This window comes from Mangifera indica, chromosome 11, assembly GCF_011075055.1.
Source record: "Mangifera indica cultivar Alphonso chromosome 11, CATAS_Mindica_2.1, whole genome shotgun sequence".
In the NCBI taxonomy this organism is placed as follows: Eukaryota; Viridiplantae; Streptophyta; class Magnoliopsida; order Sapindales; family Anacardiaceae; genus Mangifera; species Mangifera indica.
This window is the reverse complement of record NC_058147.1, coordinates 15,290,586-15,311,981: the sequence shown is the minus strand read 5'-3', so window position 1 is coordinate 15,311,981 and position 21,396 is coordinate 15,290,586. Positions and strand designations below refer to the sequence as shown.

Genomic DNA, 21,396 nt, shown 5'->3' with positions numbered 1-21,396 from the left:
CAATTTCCTTGTGGACTTTGGACACTAAATAATATGACTTTTGTAAGCATGAGTCTCCCCACATAAGTGACTAATTTGCTCATCCAAGAAGTAAATCTCCCAAGAATTTTCTTGCTCATCCAAGAAGTAAATCTCCCAAGAATTTTTTCAAGTAAAGGCTTGCAATCATCCTTGGTGAGTTTGGCTCAAGGCAATCCACACAAAAAGTAACATCTTTCTTCACCTTACTAAGGCATCTTCCTCAAAGTTAAGACTTATTACATTTGTGTAATAAGTCCAAGGCTTTCTTCACCATTTTCACCACCTTAACCTCGACTTTATAAAAAAAATTGGATTCCCCTTTACACCTTGCTCACTTTACACCTCCAACGGAAATAAAACTCCTTCATAGCCACCACCTTCTCAATGAGTCGGGAGAATACTTCCATGGCAATGACAAAAAGGTAGGGTGAAATGGAGTCCCCTTGTTTAAGCCCCTTTAGTGCTTTTAAAGAAACCAACAAGCTCTCCATTTAAGTTATTAGAAAATGAAGGAGTAGTGACACATTGCGTAATCCAACCCAAAATCTCATTAAGAATACTGATGGTCTTGAGAATTGTAAGGATGAAGTGCCAATAGACCATGTTATAAGCTTTCATAAGATCAACTGTAATAGCACATATGTTCCTCTTATCTTCTTTGTGGTAATTATGGAAAAGCTCTTGACAAAGGAGAATTTTGTCGCCAATATTTCTCCCACCACAAAGGTTGATTGTGCTTTGTTAGTGAAGTAGGAAGGATATTTTTGAGTCTATTGGGCAAAATCTTTATTATGAATTTGTAGATAACATTGTTACAAGAGATTGGTCAAAGTCTTTGCAAAACGAGGGATTGATACATTTTGGCAAAAGAGCATCACATACCTCCTTGCCTACAATGTTCATGATTCCTTGAAGAAGAGAGCACTAAACCCATTTTGTTCTGAGGATTTATAATTATTCATAGCGAAAATTGTGTTCATAATCTCCTCATAAGAGACCTCTTTATCATGTCATTAGCTATCTCCAAAGGAACCCTAAAGTCCAATAACTCGAATAATCCCATCTCATTGAACTTTTATCTTGGCTAGTTAAAGATCTTCTTAAAGTGTTTTACAAACTCCTCTTTTATCACCTTTATCTTGTTGGAAAAGGAACCATCCTTTAGGAAGATGCCATTCATTGCATTTTTATTCCTGTTACTTGCATTTGAAGAAGTAGCTAGAATTTTTATCCCCTTCTTTGAACCAAGTAATCCTTGATTTTTGCCTTAATATAGATTCTTTTACCCAACTTAATCTTCTAAGTTTCCCGACCAACACCTTTTCTTCTTTGTAACGCTTTTCATCTTGTGAATTGTTGACAAGTCTTTAACCCTTTTAAGAGATAGAACAAAACTTTTTTTGTTAAGCTCCTTTAAGGCCATTTTAATATTCTTGAGTTTAGTAACAACCCGCAACAAAGGGCTTCCACTCACATCTTCACTTCATATATCTTTAACTAAAAGGATGAATTTTTGATGTTTGGCCTAAAAGTTGAAGAATTTGAAAGGGACTCTTCTTTGCTTCTCTTCAATACCCCACTCAACAATGCAAGGACAATGATCTGAAAGACCGTTAGGATGGAAAACTGTCAAGGATCTTGGAAATACATCTCCTCTCACTTTTCATTTATTAGGGCTCTGTCAAGCTTGCAATCTATTTTATTTCCTTTGCTATTGTTGCTCCACTTGAGGAAAGCACCCATAAACCTCAAATCCTCAAGACAAGCATCATTGAACAATTATTCAAACCCTCCCCATATGAGTCCCATCTAATCACCCCACCTCTCTTTTAATTCATGCTTCTAGTTGCATTGAAGTCCTCCAAAACCACCCAAGGCACATCGTTAGCCATTACCGATTGTCTCCCTAAATTCTCCCAAAGCATCCTTCTTTCACTAGGGTTGTTGGACCCATAAACAAAAGAAACAAAAGATTTGGTAGATGAATTGTTTAAAGTTACCTCTCAATGCACCACTTGCTCCAATTTTCGGGTGACCCTAACATTAACCCTTGATTGATTCCAAGCTACCCAAATACGACCTTTAGGATTGAGATCGTTGTTATTCGTAAAGACCCATTCTCCAAAAATAAACTTAGTCTCTAAGATAGCTACCAAGACAAGATTGTTATTCACGATGAGATGTTTCACTTCTTTTTGCTTTATAGGGGAATTCAAACCCCTAATGTTCCAAACTCCGAAATCTGTTCATGGGAAGATGGTGGGACTGGAGCTCTCGATTCTTCCTAGCCAACTTCCTTGGTTTCTACTCAATTGTCTTAAAGTCATCCTTCAAGTCATTCTCGTCCACCTTTATCAACTCACCAAATGGGATGACAAAAGGAGATGCAATATCTTCAACCTAGAATTGTCCCTGCCGATGTCTAGAGAGGCAACTATAGGCGGCGGGGTAGAGCAGCTTGGATAAAAAATCTTCTCTTGAATTATGCTTCTCATTCCCTAACTTCTTTTCTTTATATTTTGTAGCCCTTGGTTAAGACATGATTCAACTATGAAATCGGGTGCACGTAGCATCTTCTTGTGCAACTTTTCCTTGTTGCTTTCAAGTTTGTTGGTGTGCTTGGCCAATTCCCCAAACTGGTTGATTTTGTTGTCCATTGCAAGCTCTAACCTTGAGTCTTGTGTTCATGTTCGCAATTATGTCCCTAGATTTCTTTTTTCATTGCCTTACATCTTCTTAAGTCTTTTGCTCATATTCTCGTCCCTCGTGCATGGTAAGTTCGCCAAAACTAGGCATTTTCCTCTTTTTTACGAGTGCTCTGATACCACCTATCTAGGTTGATTGTTTCACCAACACACCTATGTGGCACTGAGTTGAAACTCTTGCTAAGTTAGCCTTTTGTCTCAGAAAGTTGCTTGAAACAATTGAAGGATTAAAGCAAAACAAAAATGGGGGAATGCACAAAAAAGAGCACTGAAAGGAAGAATTAAGAAAGGCTATGAGAATGCAGGAATATGCTAGAATGTAATTGTGTATTGGTGTCCTTTGGGGTTGTACAAGTGCACCTTTAAATAGGCACAAATTATTCTAGAGGAGTCCCAAAAAATTTAGATATTTATATTATATAGTTCTTTCTCAAAAAGTATCTTCCAACATTCAAATAACCTAGAATCTTCTATAAGAAAATATGTTCATACATTCTAGAAGTGGACTAGAAAACTTGGATTGTTGCATTGCACACCTCTGGGTTGTCCTTGGCTACACTTGTGGGCTAGGTATGCTGCGTGAATATATTTCTCAGGCTGCTTGGATAACATCTGGGCCCTCTACGGGCAATGGGCATTATAACCCCATACATCTAAATTGACATTGTTGATGAGTTAGATGTTGCGTATTCTTTGTAGGATGATAACCTACATTTTAACTGCGTGAAGGAACATAAATAGTCATGTGAACATTAAGGATATGGTTTTGGAGGCAACTATTAAGGGTAAACAAGTAGACACAATTCGATGGTTCATTAGAAAACTAAGTGATGTAAAGGAAGTCTCTATGGACATTGACTTTGGAATATTGATTAATTGCTCAAATTTTAGTAGTTGATCTTGAAGATTAAAATGAGAGTTTTGTGAAGAAATTTTCTAAGGCTAATTGGTTAATTGCAAAATCACATTTTTGCATGAAAGTTATTTAGAAAGATGGCAAATATGGATGGAAATTAGTTGGTACAGTTGGTGACAATGCCAATTTGATTGCTTCATCTATGCCAGAGTCAAGCACAATGCATGTAGGAAAACGCGTTAGGACTGTCTAAGGGTTGAGGAACAATCCCTGACTGTTATACAATATTTGGAAGTAATCAACTGAAGTGTGGAGCACATAAACACATTACTACAGAGCTTGTGCGAAAGGGTGGGCGCAAGGATGAATTACTTTGATAAGAGATTTGATTGCCTGAGTGAAGAAGTTTGAGAATTTAGTTATCAAATTCTTTCAATGAGAATGAATGATATGCCTCTGCCTTTTGTGCCCTTTTGTTTCATGCATCTTTTAAATTTTTTTTTTTTTTTTTGCACTTTCTCATTTTTCTTTTAAAATAGGAAATTGAGGAACATTGCTCACATTTCATGATGAACTTGACTTATCTTGTGTAGTTGAACTTATTTTGTGTAATTAGATTATAGTTGAACTAATGTAGTTGGATCTGGATATTGAACTTATATGTGTTGGTATATGTCAATGATCTTGATGAATGAGTATGTGTTGTGTTGGTATATGCAAATGAAATGAATTGATAATATGAGGTTTTGTTATGTTGGTATGTTGGTTATGAACTTGGTAGTAATGCAGAATGAATTGATGATGGCATATTGAAAACTTGGTAAACATAGTCCTTAAAATGTTTTCGAAAGGGGGAGTTTATAGGCTGTTGAGAGGGGGAGCTTAAATCTTAAAATGGTTATAAATCCATTGCATTTTTCTTAGCTTAAAATTTTTGTTTAAACTTGTTTTTGTGATTTTCAAATCACCTTGGGGTCTAACATTTATCAGTGGTTGTTAACTTTGTGTAGTTTATTGGTGTTTGGATGACATAGTCTCTTTGTAGAAATGGTTACTAGTTTGCTTTCTGCTGGTGCTGCTAATATAGGTGGAACCTTTAATCCATGGTGGCATCCATAATTAAAGAAAATGGTGATTCCAATTAACATGTGAGACTTTTGTTATATTTCTCAAGAGCATTTGAGGAAAAAACTCATGTCAAATATCAACTTTCAGTACTCTTGAAGGATGTAGAACCAACAATTGCATTTTACTATCATTATATTTAATTGACATATTTGTCCAACTATGGCACTGAGGTTTTAATTTCAAACAAATGCAGGTTCAAAGGACAAGATGTAAGAATTGCCTTGTTTGGGCCAAAAGTGACAATTTAGTAAGGGATATAATCAGACTGTCATCTGATGTTACGGTAAGAAGTTGTGTCACTGTTTTATCTCTTCTGGATTTTCTCATTATTGATGTGAACTATTGTGTGGTTTTTCTGTCACTCTAAGTTACTACAAACCTTGGAGAATAGCCATTTGAAAAAATGAATTTCAAACATAAGTTATAAAATTATGAACTCATAGGATGGAGTAATATGTTGCTGTGAGCATTGGTGCACCTCTTTTGATAATAATTGACAAGTTCGAATTTTTTAAATAAATTGAAATATAATAATATTCTTCTTTTTTCAACAATTTGTATAACTTTACATCATCTTTTTTAGGGTCAAATGAACATTCATTTATTTTGTAGACAATCAAAATTTTCTTCATCATCTAATTTCTATCACCATCATTATTGTCACACTTTCATGAGAAAACCAAACAGTATAGTTAGACTTGATGCTTTTATCTTAGGATGTAAATGTTTCCCTTTTGATTAATCTATAATTGTTATCGAATCTAGCAAAAGCAAAAAAAGTGGCCATAGCATAATCATGATAAACTTTAGCTTCAATATAGTGGTATGCCAATCACCTTCTTAACTGGATTCAAGATTTGTCAATTGTTATTGTTTCTATTCTAGCCAAAGTACAAAAAAAGGTTTTAAGTTTATTATTGAAATTTTATAGAATGCTCAGACAAGGCATCTAATATTTTTCTTTGCATAGCATTGCACAGTTTTAATTGGATGTTGAAGATTAAATTACAATGCAAGTGAACTTCAAGAACTGAAAATATGCTTGTGAAATGCAACAAAAATTTGAACTCGAAAAGTAATGTAGGTGGTAAACACTCTAAATAGATTAATTAGTGAAACCTTTAAAAAAAACTCTTGGTATGCTTTATCATTTGGTGATAAGAAAAATAAATTGGATGAACTATTGGAGTTATGTATAAGCTTTTTGGAGTATATAGGCATTCTTCAATCAGAAAAATGGCTTTAATATCATCATTCACCCCTTTAGGTTCAATTAACATTATGTAAGCCTCTCTGATTTAAATATTGTCTTAGTTCTCTTAGATTTGGAATTGTAACAATTTTTTACAAAAGCAATATTTCAATATAGTGATATTTACAAGGATAAATAGACAATTGGAGGAGTTAGAGCCTCTTATTTCCGACCATTCAAGGCATTGAAAACCTCCCTAATCAATCCTAAGGCTGCTCACAACCAAAGGTTGCACAAAAACTCCAATTTTATTTCGTTTCCTTCCTCCTTCAATCGCTCTTTTATGCTTGCCCACCTAAATATTAGTCTTAACATTACCTACCCTTTTGAGAACCACCTTGTCCTCAAGATGGAAAAATTGAGAAGTCATCTTCTTCCGTGAATTGTTGATCCATTCTCAATCATATCCTTCATTAAATTGATCCTCTCCATTTTCATAATTCATAGTTGTTATGATACTATTTTGTTTGGAACCGTACCATTTTTAATAAAAAACGACAATCAACACAACAAATAAACAAATAAACAATTTTTTGGATAAAATGGTATTTACAAGGATAAATTGACAATTCAAGGAGTTGGGGCCTCCCAATTCCAGCCATTCAAGGTGCCAAAAATCTCCAAAATCACCCATAAGGCTAGGCTACCCACAATCAAGGTGGCCCAAAAACTCAAATTTTCTTCCTTCTCTCTCCTTCCCCAGTCTCTCTTTTATACTTATCCATTTCATAACTGCCTTAATTGCTTCATAACTGCCCATCCATATTTCATAATTGCACTTGAGTGCTTCATAATTGTCCTTGAATGCTTCAAGACTGCCCTTTAATGCTTAATAACTGCCCATGTTTATTTTACTTAAATATTAGTTCTAACAGTAGTCTATGACGAAATTTTAACAAAGACAACTTAAATGGAAAATATTATCAATAACAAAAGTCTGTGATGAATTTAAAATTAGGGGGTCTGCATAATGTTAATAAATGCCATAATAGATGTGAATGCTATAATCTGAAAAACATATGAACATTTTAACCATGTAGGCTTATGATTTGTCGGGTTGTTAATGAAGTTGTCAAGGATGATGATCTGAATACTATGTATCAAATGTTGTAGTAAGTATATATTAGTTTCTAATTTGAAGGTATCAAATTTGATTATCTGCTTTTTTGCTTGAAGAGGATGAAAATTGTGACGATGGTAATGGTAGTATGATAATGATGTTGATCATAATGAAAAGACAATTTCTCTCGTTTATATTATATTAATCTTATTATAACAATTTTAATTGCGAGAATCACAATTTGTCCATTTGTTTTTAAAACTTGTTTCATGTTTTATTTGTCTGTATCACAATTTTGTCTATTTGGTTAACAAGCAAGCTATATGTCATTTTAAAACTTGTTTCATGTTTTATCAGTCTAGCTAACACTCACACACTCTCTCTTTTTTTTTTTTTTTGCAATGCACATATTGTGCCCTTGAATTTAGTATGATTTTGTTCAACTTTCGGCAAGTTACTATTGTTTCAAAGCTTTCCTTGTCTTTTATCTATCAAGCCCACAAAAGAGTTTCCAAATGATGTATAGTTCGCCTTGTAACAGGCTGGAAATTGAAGAAAATTGTATCAGCTTTAAGGGCTTGATCTGTGTGTTTCATGAATAACCAGAGGCAAATGTTAGTTTGATAGATAAAGCCTGAAATGAGTTTCGAAGCAATACATAGCTTGTCCAATAACTTCCCTAAAATAGACTAGAATTGACAGTCAAAGTTTGTTGACCAGCAGCTTAAAAAATGAGATCTTCCCCTCCTAAAATTCAACCTGCTGAGTTTTTTAAAGCAGCCAATGGTGCAAAATTATCCAAATGCCCCTATGGCTTATGTTTCAAGTACCTCCATTTTAGCTTTGATTTTTATGCTGGCAAAAAATTTTCTTTTGTTGAGCTCTATAGATTTTGTCCAAAAATGGAAATTATTTGGACCGTATGAGAACTATCCCAGGTTTTACATGGTTCAATTTTAGGGCCTCACAGAAGTTGTTCTGGGTTCTAAGTAATTTTTGGACCTTAAATAATTGTCTAAAAATTATTTAAGGTCTTTATGGAAATTATCTTGCTTATTGCATATGTACTATAAGTTTTTGTTGGTTAAGGCCATAAACAATTTCTACAGGCTCTTGAACAACTTTTGTAAGGCAATAATTTAATCAATCAACTTTATGTTTTCACATGATTTCATAATTTTATAAGTAGTTGGACCTTCAATGCCACTCTCATATTACTAAGTGGCCTTATGCCATTGATGAGGAGGGAGGAAAATTGGTTAAGAGTGCCCTTTCTACAAAGAGCCATAAGAAAAGAAAGTTTGTAGTTCTAAACGTATAATGAATGACAAATTGTTAATAATGTGTTTTTTTTTTAATGATTGGGACCTTGCCTAACTTCGTCGAACAGGTAAACTCGGGGCATAGTAATTGTACCCGCAACCATTGTACTTAATACGTCAAGGTTTTGTTTTTTGTTGCACCTCGTTATTCAATCTCAAGTTAATTAATCTAAGTTTTTTTTATATGAGAGATCATACTATTCAAACCCTGATTTTTCACAAGGGAGACCTTTCACTTCACTACACAAATTGTCAATAATCTTGTTGAAGGATTATAAAATTCATTCACTAATATGTTTAGTTTTGATTTGATTGCATTTGTTAGAATAAGAGAAATGAGGAGAGTCTAAGCAGGTTGTCTATTAAACAGTTGAGGAAGTACTTACCCAAAAAAAAAAAAAAGCGGTTGAGAAAGTGAAGAAAATTTTTTTAAAAAGCTATTTATAGGAAGGTCGTGTAATGTCTTCCATCGAATGAGGTTACTTTTAGAGTTCAAATAGTGAAGATAAATATTTTTCTTGGTTTAGAAGTTTTGACTTATCACTATATATTCTTGTCACGACAGTTGAGGCGGAGAAGATAACATCTGGCTCTATGTTTTTCCCTACCATGCAAGCTTGTGAGCCATGGAAGTCTTTATCTTTATTATCGTACTCTAATGAATACAATATCAGGACACAAAATTACGTGAATTAGTCTCTACAACCATTTAAACAGATTTCATCACTTGGTAACCATCTAAAACTCTCATGTTTTTTGTAAAAATTATGAAAATTGGTGGAAATATGTAACTATTTTTCACTTGGCCCATTCATTTGTAGTAGAATAGCACAACATTACTTTTTATTAATCTTCTGAAGAAAGTGCTAGCAGTACTCTTTTTTCTTCATTGTCTTTGTGAATCTTATATCTTCTGTTTGTGATTCATTTATTGTCTGTTATTGTAGCAAGAGTTGTTGGTTTTGTTTTTTGTACGTGCCGAAAGGAGACTGTTACTAGAATTTCTCTTATTTCGATAATCAATTTGCTTTTACTGGGACAATGCCTTTTATCATGTTAAGATGTGGTCATTTGGTTGGGGAAAGGTTATTCGGAAACAGCACTTGTTGAATTGAGGCTGTTCTAATAGGTTTTTTATTCTTTTTTTCTTCTCTCCTTTTAATCTCTTCTTTGCAATTTTCTTGTTGATTAGCAGTAAATATATTCTCAATGTGTTATTTCTGAGGGATAAGTGCGTGGGAAAAGCTTTTTCTTATTGTTGACCACGATCAAACAGTTTTGGTATGAACATTCAATGACAGTTTTAAAGATGTGTTTATCTGTAGATGCTGTTGGTGCAGGTGGGCTACATTGTCATGGTGGATCCAAAAACTGGAATTAGAAACAACTTATTAAGGATTAAAAAAGCTAAAGTGGTTGGTGTCTACCACCCATTGATTGACGGAAAGCTTGTGAGTATTCTTCGCAGGTATGAACTTCAAAGCTCTACATTTGGAGATGGAATCTCATTCAAAAAAGTTCGAAACTAGTATCATGTAATATTCTTTAATTAAATCATAGGAGAGATCAAATAAATTTACTCAGTTTTTTTCTGTTAAATTTACATATAGAAACAATTTTATGTTTAATGAGTCATTTGTAACAGGAGGAATAAAAAGGTATATTCTTGGACTGTTGATGATGAGGATTTGATGAGAAAGATGTTGTACGAAGGCATTGATGCCATTGTTACAAGCGATCCCACTTCACTTAGAGTTGTGATGCAAGAAGTCAGAACTCAATGCCTCGAAGACGGTTTTTCTGTGCAAAGATAGTGTTCAAATGATGCTCTGGCTTCGTCTATAATATCGATCGGATTATTTTGCGATAAATTTTTCATGCATAGGCTTAGATTATCGATCTTTTTATATGCCATTTGACATTAATAATCCATTTGTAATGACATTTTTTTTTTTTTTGGTTATAGAGGTGGAATTTTATGTTTCAAAAGAATTTGTTACCATTGGAGAAATTTACAAGGACTCTTATTATATCACTATTCTTTTATTATCACTATAATTATATTTTAATAAAAAGTCAATAATAAATTAGGGAAATTAAATGAATTAACCAAAACAATAGGGGTCTAAGAAAATTGTCCTAAAAGTTAAATATTAAGTAAAAATGCTTTATTTAACTATAATTACTAAAATGTCTTTGTATATAAACTAAAAATATTTCATATCCTCACCTAAATTTTCCTTGAGTCTTTCTTGGAATTCAAAGAAAATCATGGGCCTTTCACAGGGTCAATGTTCGTTCAACTTCTTTGGAATTTTGCTAACATTTTTCATGTTTTTGGGTGACTAAAATAACAAAGAAGGTTAGTACATGATTCGTACTTTTGTTTGAATTATTTTATTATTAGGATTATTCTGATTTGATAAAGTTTTTTAGCGTTGAATGTTTAGGATTTTGATTTTGAATAAGACATAAAATATTTTGATTCTTGTTTGTTTTGACTGAATTTTTTGGGGTTATTATGTTGTAGGATGTGTAGATTTTATTTTTGTTGAAATTGGAGGCTGAAGTGATGATTTTCGATTGGAAAATTCCTTCGTTTCGCTAGAGATTTCTCAGGGTGAATAAAATCTCCCTTGGGTTGGAACAATGTCATATGGGAGGGGGGAGAATATAATTTTTGAAATAGTCAGGACCTAGGGGAGAGTGGGGGAACCCTTAGAGGGGGGGAGGGAATTTTGAATAGTAACCTGGGGGTGATCCGGGGAACATGGAGAATAGGGGGGTTGGGGGGAAATTTAATTTTTTGAAATTATAGGACCTATGGGAAATAAGAAAAATTGATAAGGGAGCAAAGAAAAACTATAGGATCTGTGAGAAAGTAGAAAATATATAAAGAGGTAACTGATGTTTTTTCACTTTTAGCCTTTTTTTATATGTAGTTTTCAAATTTCTTATTCGTTTTTCCTATTTTAGAGTTCTTTAATGTGTAGTTTTCGAATTTGAGTTCTAGGTTTGTTTTTCGATGTAATTTCTGAGTTTCAGAATAATTTTTTGATTTTTGTCATACTAAGCTATTTTCGAATTTCATGTCTATATTTCTTGTTTTAGAGTTTTTCGACTTGTAGTTTTTGAATTTCAAGACTATTTATTTTTGTGCTTTAATTTTCGAATTTCAGATCGATATTTCGGTTTTTTTATTTCTAAGTTATTTCAATGTTTAGTTTCCTAAATTTAGGTATGTTTTTTTTTATTTTTTTCATTTTAGGATATTTCGACGTGTATTTTTTAAATTTTTGAGTGATTTTTCAAATTTTGATAGTTTAGAGTATTTTAAGGTATAGTTGTTGAATTTCAGTTCCGTATTTTTATATTTGTCATTTTAAGGTTTTTGAACATATAGTTTTCAAATTTTACTCCAATTTTTTTATTATTGTCATTCTAGCGTATTTCAATATGTACTTCTCAAATTTTAGACCTATTTTTTGGTTTTTGTCATTCCAAGGTATTTCAACGTTTAGTTTTCAAAATTCAGGTTTTTTTTTTGTTATTTTAGGATATTTTGGCTTGTAATTTTTGAATTTTTGAGCGATTTTTCATTTTTTGACATTCTAGAGTATTTCGACAAATAGTTTTCGAATTTTAGTTTCATGTTTTGATATTTATCATTTTAAGGTTTTTGGATGTGTAGTTTTCAAATTTTAGTCCAATTTTTTTATTGTTATCATTCTAGGATATTTCAACATATACTTTTCAAATATCAAATCGATTTTTCAGTTTTTGTCATCCTAGGGTATTTCAACGTTTAGTTTTCTAAATGGCCAAACGACTATTTCTCGCTAGGGTTGGATGCGAGCCAAGCTGAGCTCGGCTCGCAGCCAGCTCAGGCTCGGCTCGAGTTCGGCTCGAGCTTGACTCAAGCTGAACTCGGCTCGGCTCGAGTTTGACTCGTTTTTGGCTCGGTTTGGCTCGTTTTTCATATCAAAACGGCATCGTTTTGTATATATATATATGGATCAAAACGACGTCGTTTTGTATAAAAAATTTTTTAAAAAAATCTATCGATCCAGCTCGAGCTCGATTGAGCTGAGCAGAGCCCGGCTTGTTTCGGGCTAGAACCAAACCGAATCGAGCTCGAGCTCGAGCTAGCTCGACTCGAGTCCAGCCCTATTTCCCGCCCAAGGTATGCTGCAATCTCAAGTTTTCACGCTTTAACTATGAAAACACCAAACACCCACCCATGAGCAGTTAAAATTAACGGTGGTAAGGATAAAATTATCATTTTCTCTATAATATTAAAAATAAATTAAAATAGAATCTACTTTTGCCCCCCTAAACTTTAAAAACTAAAATTTTCCCCTAGCCTAAGTTTTAAAAAATCGCAGTTTCACCCTAGGGTTTTGTTTTGAAATCTCTGACGACATCTCCGGCTCCATTGCCGATGACCTCTCCCTCTCGAAGCGCCCTCTCCTTTCGGCGATCTCTTTCCTTCCATTTGGATGCCCGATCGGCATCAGAGAAGTCGTGGAAGACGAAGAACTTCGTCGGGGAAGACGAAGTTTCGTCTTCCCCGTCGTCGTCGTCTGGGAAGACGATCGTCTTCCTAGATGAAGACGAGACGACTCGTCGTCCTCTGGGAAGATGAGTCTTCTTCATCTGGGAAGACGATCGTCTTCCCAGATGACGAAGACGAGATCAATCGATCTCGTCTTCATCGTCTGGGAAGATGATTTCTCTTCCCAGACGACGTCTCTCTGTGTCGGATGGGCTGGGGTGGAGTTGAAGGGGGCCGTCGGTGGAAGAGAAACCGTCGGGAGGGGGAGACAGCCGGCGATGCCGTCGGATAAAGTGAAAGGGTTTGGAAACTAAACCCTAGGAGGGGAAATGCTATCTTTTCAAACTTAGCTTAGGTAAAAAATGTTAGTTTTTAAACTTTTAGGGGGGGAAATAAGATTAAATTTTCAGGGGTTAGAGTTTCGTTAAATTTAACCGGCCATGGATAGGTGTTTGGTGTTTCCATAGTTAAAGGGTGGAAACTTGAGATTGCAGCATACCTTAGGTGGGAAATAGTCGTTTGGTCTTTCTAAATTTAGGTTTGTTTTTTATTTTTGTCACTTTAGGATATTTTGAATTGTACTTTTCAAATTTTTGAGCAATTTTTTGATTTTTGATTTTTGATATTTTAAAGTATTTCAATGTGTAGTTTTTGAATTTTTATTCCATTTTTTGATATTTGTCATTTTAAGATTTTTGGATGTGTAATTTTCAAATTTTAGTCTAATTTTTCGATTGTTATCAATCTATGGTATTTCAACATGTACTTTTCGAATTTCAAATTCATTTTTTTATTTTTGTCATTTCAGGGTATTTTAATATTTAATTTTTGAATTTTAGGTTTATTTTTTTTCAATATTTATCATTTCCATCTCTATCTTTTAATGAAATTCTTATAAACTTTAAATTTTTTAACAGGATATTTCTTGTGAAAGAAAACATGAAGATAGCGAATTAAGAATTCCAAATATGTCACGACACTTTCAAGCAGAGGTTACATATTGCATGTTAGGGGTAAATTGATACATGTTGATAATTGAGAAGTAAAACTAGGGCATTATTATAAATTCTAGGTTCGACATACGACCGTATGGTATAGGAAACATGCTTGTGTGCACAAATTCCAAGTTTTAGGCTGATTTTTTCATGGTTTCGGTAAGAGTTGAATGTTGTTGATTGGTTAGCGGTTAACTAGGACATGTGGTCTTCCTATGTATAGCTTTAGCATTACTGTATGTAGGGGAGAAATGACTATAATACCCCTACAAAGTGGGACGACTAAGATAAGTTTAGAAAAGAAAGTGAAATAATATCTAAAAAGGGCACATATTGTGTTAGCTAGGGCACATGCTCATGTGTTTAGCAAAATTAACACATGGGGAAGTGCCATGAGGAGTAGCTGTGTGCTTGGAAATAATGGAACACACCCCACCCATGTCTATAGAGCAAAATAAAGGAAAGTGAAAAGGAGTAGTTGTGTGCTTGTGATTTTACTGCTGTTCATGCTAGTATTGTCAATCTTCGAGTCGAGATTATGGGTGGCATAGATGAGTTTCTTTATCGTTTTCCTTAACTACTTTCTTAGTTTATCTCTGTTTTTCATTAAATTTTTCCTCATACCTTGATAGTTTATCTTGTTAGTACTCTTATTTTGCTGATCATGCTTATTTAGACATTGTATTCATGGACAGTGCCTTGATGCTTATTTTTAGCCATTTTGGTGATTATTTCTATACATTGTTCATGCATGTTAGTCTTCTTTTATCTCATTGCCTATATTGTTTGCATCAGTCCTTTTGATAATGACAAAAGGGGAGAAAAGTTTGATTGATATTGTGGATACTTTTATGTGGTTATGGAGGATTATGAATATATTTGCCTATGATTATAGATGTGATATTTAATTGATATTCTGGATATTTTGATAAGGATATATTTGATTAATGTTGGATATATGATATTGATATGAATTGTATTATTATTTGCCTATGATGCGTATATTTATGGGGAGGAAACTTAATTTTTTTAAGGTGAACTCTTGCAAAATTTTCTTAAAAATCAAGTGTTTCCTATCTTCAGGGAAATACATTCATTGATATATTTTATAAAATTCCTTAAAGTACATGTGTTTGTTATCATAAAAAATAGGGAGATTATTGACTCAAGAAGTCATTATACTCTTATTTTGATGATAATAAAATAATATGTCTCTAAGCATATTGACTAAAGACTTTACTTGAGCAGAAGTTTAAATTGCAAAAATTTACCTAATGCAGTTGAAAGAGTATCAAGATGAAAATGAAAGACAAGACTCAAGTGAAGAATTCGTAAAGATTTAAAGAAAAAACTCAAGTTTAGGTAGATATATTTGTAATCTTGAAGTATTTGTTTTGATTAGAATATTTATTTACATGTGAAAACTCACTTAAAAACTTATTTTTATATCTTTCACATTTTGGGTTAAAATATTATTTTTCAAACTTATTAGGTTAAGCCAAATTTTTATCAAAGTTTATTAACTCATTTAAAATAATAAAGTTTTGTGAACTACATTTTCATGTCTCAAAGGTGGTTTTGAAAGGATTTTCAAAAATAGGTTAAATTGTTACTTTTCAAAAGTTTATGGGGCAAATAAAATTTTCAAAAATTTGGGAGGTAAAATGTTATAAAATTTGGTTGACCAAATTTTACCAGTGAAATTCTTCGATGGTAGCTTTTGCATTATCCAGAAGCCATGCATTTTGGCTTTCAAAAATTCGAATAATCGAATTTATTCTAGTTGATCAAATTGTGTTATGAATTTTTTAACAGTTAGTGCTACGTAGACACCATGGAAGTGTCACATTACATTTGGTTGATTAAATTACATTCAATCGATAGAATTTTGTGTTTTCTGAAAATTAAAACGACGAGTTTTTGTGCGCAACGATAACTTTCTTTATTTTTTCTTATATAAACCCAATCAAATCCACTTGGGTTCGAACTTTTACCACTAAAAACTTCCATATATTTGAGAGCAAATCAATTTTGAGCTATTCATTTATAAATCCTCTTCTTTATTCTTGCTTATACACTTTTTGATTTCATTTGTATTAGATTGTACTACACTTAAATTTTCATATATACTCTTTGAGAGAGATTATATTTCGAATTCATACAAAAATTCACACTATAAAAGAGTGAGGTTCACTCTTGAAGAAACTAGAAACTTTTTAGTGAGAGAAATTGACTTCTAGCACCTATAAATGTTAATAGCACCTTAGAATCTATTTTTGTTATGAAGAAAAGCTTGGTTGATTTTTTGTCAAACAAGGATTAGGGGAATATTCCAAGGAAGATAGCTTAAAGGAGTGGACGTAGGCCGGGTTGTCCTGAACCACTATATGTTGCGTGTTTGATTTTTCTCATCCTATAAACTTATATTTTGTGTTCTGTTATTTTGATTGTGTTAATTATTCAAAATATCTCTTGTCATTCTCATAAATTACATTAAAATAGTCAACATTCATTAAATTAAATAAATTGGTTTAATTCTTTAATTTGGTAAAAATTGTTTTAGATTGCCTAATTCACCCTTTATTTTAAGTCATTTGATCCTTCAAAACTGTTCAGCTGTGACACATAATTGGCCTATGACTAGACATGTGGTGTTATGGTGATCACAGTTGGACCAATTTTAATAATGGTCCAGTTGTGAAACATGGCGTCACTAACCATGAAGTGTCATGACTGGACCAATTTGGAAATTACTCCAACTGTCACACCTAATGGTGCCACAATGTGGCTGCTTCACAGCTAGACATATAGGTCTAGCCGTGATGACTTCCATTGGTGCTGAGCACCGATTCAGTTGTTATGGTTGGACTAAGATTGGTCCAACTGTGACCCCTCCCTTGGTCCAAGGTCCTTTAATCGACACCTCTATTCACAACAACTTTTTAGATGTGTCTTTTGGATTTTTTAGTGACAAAAAATCATGTTCTTGATAAACCTCACTGGGGTGAGAAAATACGACACGTAAATCGTACTCACACCAATGAAACTAGTTTCAACCTGAATTCAGCCTATAAAATTAATAAAAGTCAAACAAAATAATCAGAGAACATCACTCAATAATTCACACATATTTATGTTGTTCATGGAACTCTACAAATCATGCGACAACATGATTACAAATCATCTTTAGCAATTTTAGAGTTTTGATTACTTTAATTACATGTAACAACAGGTAAAATAATCAAAACAGACAGATATAATTTTTCATAAAAATATGCTTAAACGGTGGCTATGATACCATTATAGGATTTTAAGGGACCGATAATTGATAGTGTAATGAAATTAAAAATTAAAAAAAAATCCTAAAACCATGACCAAAATCCCTGTTTTAATGCATATTTAACATGAACATATAAAAACAACAATAGGGTGTTTTTAAGGTCTATACCTGCGATGGTTGCTCCTTTGAGTCTTCACATGGTAAAGAAATAAACGCTATCAAAGAGTACGAATATTAAAGGTTGTCTAGGAAGAAGGTTGTTAGGGCTTCTATGTGTTGGATGGACAGGAATGTGTTCATTACAAAAAAGAATTCAAAAAAACCTTGTGGCTAGGGTTTCTAATTTTTGTATGTGAATTTTGTATTTGAGATTATTATGTTCAACTTACATTTTGTTTTATAATTATATATAGGTGTCCAAGTCCAACAAGAGTTTAACTCATACTAGACACTAACAACATGAGTGCACAGGTGATTCACTTATGTGTCATTTGACACACCTTAAACCATGCAAAGGTGGACATTAAAGTGTACCACTTGGCATGAAACATGCATTGCACAGTTAGACAAGCCTTGTCAAGGCGTGCTATGCATATTAATTTTGCACCGTGCCAAATGGCACTATAGACACTAAGTCAAATTTGGTCAAAGTATGGCCAATAGATTTCTGTCTCTCTTTAAACATCAAGATTGTTATCAAACAATTCTTACTTTTAGGTTCATATTAACTCATATATGAGTGTGCCCTATAAGCTCTGCATTGAATTGATAGTATCTAAATTTAGGTTAAATTTAGATATAGATCAAGATTGACCTCTAACAAAGTGTGATAGGCACTCGAATGATAGAGTGTCAGTGGACATATCTTAAGCTTTTATAATATCACAGTTACGTGCAATTCAATCCTTTTGTCAGTTGGTATCTCTTGAGGGTAAGACATAAAAATGTGTCTATCTTAGTAGATCTTCGGTATGAATTGATACACATTAATGATTTATACAGATTAGGCTACAATCTTATCCCTTTGTGGCCACACATTCAAGCAGTCATGAATGTCATTCAATATTCTTATATGAGATATCTTATCCCATGCTCATGAGTGACAAATCCTTTATTAATTAACCATAGCTTTTATGTATCTCATGATATGGTCGTTCCTTACCTTTATGATACCTCAGTTACGATGGTATGTTTGATGAAGTTAAACCATATCAATCTTTACACGAGATAATCTAGTGATCTTAAGTCATAGGATAACATATACCAGTGGTGTTTAAAGGATTTGTTCCATAGACACTAGAGTAGCCATCCATATGGATATCCTCTAGTAGGGTCAGTCCAATAAGCATGTCTACAATGTGCACTTATATATTGCACTAACCTGTCTACAAATAACTTTGACACTTGGAAACTGTCGCCACCTTTAGGTAAGGTTGCTCAACACTATGATAACCCCATCATTCATTACATATGCCCTTATTCATTGCAATGTTGGGATTACAGACGTTTCTAGAATAGCCACTTAACGTATGCATAAGGTTTCCACAATCAGTTGTCTAATCCCTTCATCACAGTTCTACCATTTTAAAGCATGTTATTCGCACAATCATATTAAAGGACATAGGAATTGAATAACAATCAGATCCATTATTAATTAATGAATTATAAAATTACAATTACAAATCCTAAATCAATTGGCTTTAGGGCACCTACCCTAACAATGACATCTTTTAAGCGCTTTTGATTTAGTTTTGATAAGGGTAATTTATCAATTTTAATAAATGAGATTTAATTAATTGTTTTTATTTAATTGATACTCAAAATTGTCAATTTAGTGATGCTTTTCCTTTGGAGTGCAGTAGTTCTGGAGAGGGCATTACATTGTTTCATTCTCTGTCTGATTAATTGAACATCCTCAATCATTTTCTGAGTTAACTCTAGTCCAAGAGACTGAATCAAGGCATCCTTCTCACCCAACTCATCCCAATGTCAAGGAGAACAATACCTCTTATCATAGAGTGCCTCATAAGGCACCATCTAAAACGTCGCTTGATAATTGTTATTATAAAAGAACTTTACTAAGACCAACATCTCCACCCATCTTACCCTAAGGTCTAAGCTGCAGAGTCTCAACATATCTTTTAACACCTGGTTAGTCCTTTCAGTTTGATTATCTGTCTACGGATGATAAGTTGTATTGAATGATAAATTAGTGCTCAATGATCTATGTAAACTCCTCCAAAAAGTTAATACAAATCTCATGTCTCTATTTGACACTATGGTCTTGGGCACACCATACAACCTAACAATCTCTTGAATATATGACTTCGCTGACTACTCTGTATGGGTAATGTCCTTAATAGGTAAGAAATGCACTATCTCGGTCAATCTATCAACTATTACCCAAAGCACATTAGGTCCACTCTGAAACCTTAAAAGCCTAACAATCAGATGCTGATTGTTATGTATAGATATTTTTTTTAACAAAATTTAACTACACAAATGATATATCATTATATAATTGAATTTTATTTTATCTTTAATTCAAAATTATTTAATTATATAATGATACATTATTTATATACCAAAAACATTTACTTATAATTTTATTGCTTAAACATTTGGTGTTGATTTGTTTTACTTTGACTTTTGTTCCACAATATCTCACGCTTTAAACTCAAGCAAAGTGAGGTTGATGAGGTGGCACTTCAGTTAGCCATTTCTCATATGCTTTATGCATTGCCCTTTTTATATCCATATGTACATAGTACACATATAAGATAAAAAAATCAAACTAATATTTTTAAAACTTGAACGGTGATCAAATCGGTTGTCTTACTGGTTTATAATTTGACCAATTCAATTAGGAACTAGTTGGTTCAATTTATTATCAAATTATAATAAATTTTCTAGATAATATCATATTAACCAACAAATTTTACTTAAAATTTTCAAAAAGCAAAATCAATTAGGATATCCAAACTTATGGTGATTAGAATATATCATTTCTAAATAATGACAATTATTCACTTGATTTCAATGAAACAATTAGATGAAAAAAAATGTCTCTATCTCATGATACAAAAAAAAAACAAAATTACGTAAGTCATTGCCTATAGAAAATATTTCAATAGATATGAGATACCTTTCAATGGATAGAAACATGCTCCCACCATTATTTAAGTACACTAAGATATTGAAGCAATCTTGATGGTCTTTGGTGTTCAGTCTTAATCTGTTGGCAAGTGAGACACTTGGCCACATACTCACCCACATCTTTCTTCATGCCAAACCACCAAAAACTCCTCCTTAAATCGTGATACATCTTTACACCCTGAAGGTAGGTAGTGTAAAAAGAATTGTGAGCATATGTAAGAATCCTCTGCCTTAACTTTGACACTGATGGAACACAAACTCTAGCTTTGAACTTAAGGACTCCATTTATCTCTTCAAAGTGTGTCTTAAGTCTATCATGGATTCTCAGAATCCTCTACTTACACCAATCATCCTAAAGTTGAGTTATCTTGATCTTTTCCACTAATGTGAATTTGATCTCTAATTTGGCTGGAACCTTAATTCTAACTCAATCTGCTTTCGATCCAAATCTATCTGAATCTCCCTCTAAACCAACAATTATGATAAGATCACTTTTCCATTGAGGACATCTGTAACTACATTAGTTTTGCTTAGATGATACTTAATATCAAAGTTATAATCCTTTATTAGCTCAAGCTATCTTCTTTATCTCATGTTAATCTCTTTTTGATTAAAGAAGTATTTGAGGCTCTTGTGATCAGTGTAGATATTGCATCTTACCCTATATAAGTAGTGTCTCCAAATCATGAAGGCAAACACTAAAACTGCTAGCTTCAAATCATGAGTAAGGTATCTGGTTTCAAAATCTTTCAACAGTCTCGAGGCATATGTTATAACTTTGCCTTGCTACATTAACACTTCTCCCAAACCACCATGAGATGCATTGGTGTACAAATCATACTTGACCCCCTCCTTAGTTAGGTCAACACTAGAGCAGAAGTCAATCTTCTTTTTAACTCTTGGAAACTCTCCTCATAAGAATCTGATTACTAAAACTGAGTTTCCTTTTTAGTGAGAGTTGTGAGAGGTCTTGCTAGCTTAACAAACCCTTCAATGAACCTTTGGTGGTACCTCGCCAAACCTAAAAAACTACAAACCTTTTTGATTGACTTCGGGCTTTGCCAAT

At 33.2% G+C, this 21,396-nt stretch overlaps 1 protein-coding gene across 2 annotated transcripts in view; it reads left to right on the top strand.

Annotated features, from left to right (window-relative positions):
• The window catches only part of LOC123229917 (glycerophosphodiester phosphodiesterase GDPD4), a 47,398-nt gene extending 36,996 nt beyond the window's left edge, over positions 1-10,402 (top strand). The window contains exons 7-9 of one of the 2 annotated variants that reach the window (XM_044655958.1): positions 4,904-4,993; positions 9,670-9,812; positions 9,990-10,402. In XM_044655958.1, coding sequence (XP_044511893.1) covers positions 4,904-4,993; positions 9,670-9,812; positions 9,990-10,158 — 402 coding nt within the window. In that variant the 3' untranslated portion in view covers positions 10,159-10,402. The remainder of the gene's footprint in view (positions 1-4,903; positions 4,994-9,669; positions 9,813-9,989) is intronic. The other variant, XM_044655959.1, reaches the window with a different exon arrangement.
• Positions 10,403-21,396: the final 10,994 nt, after the last annotated feature.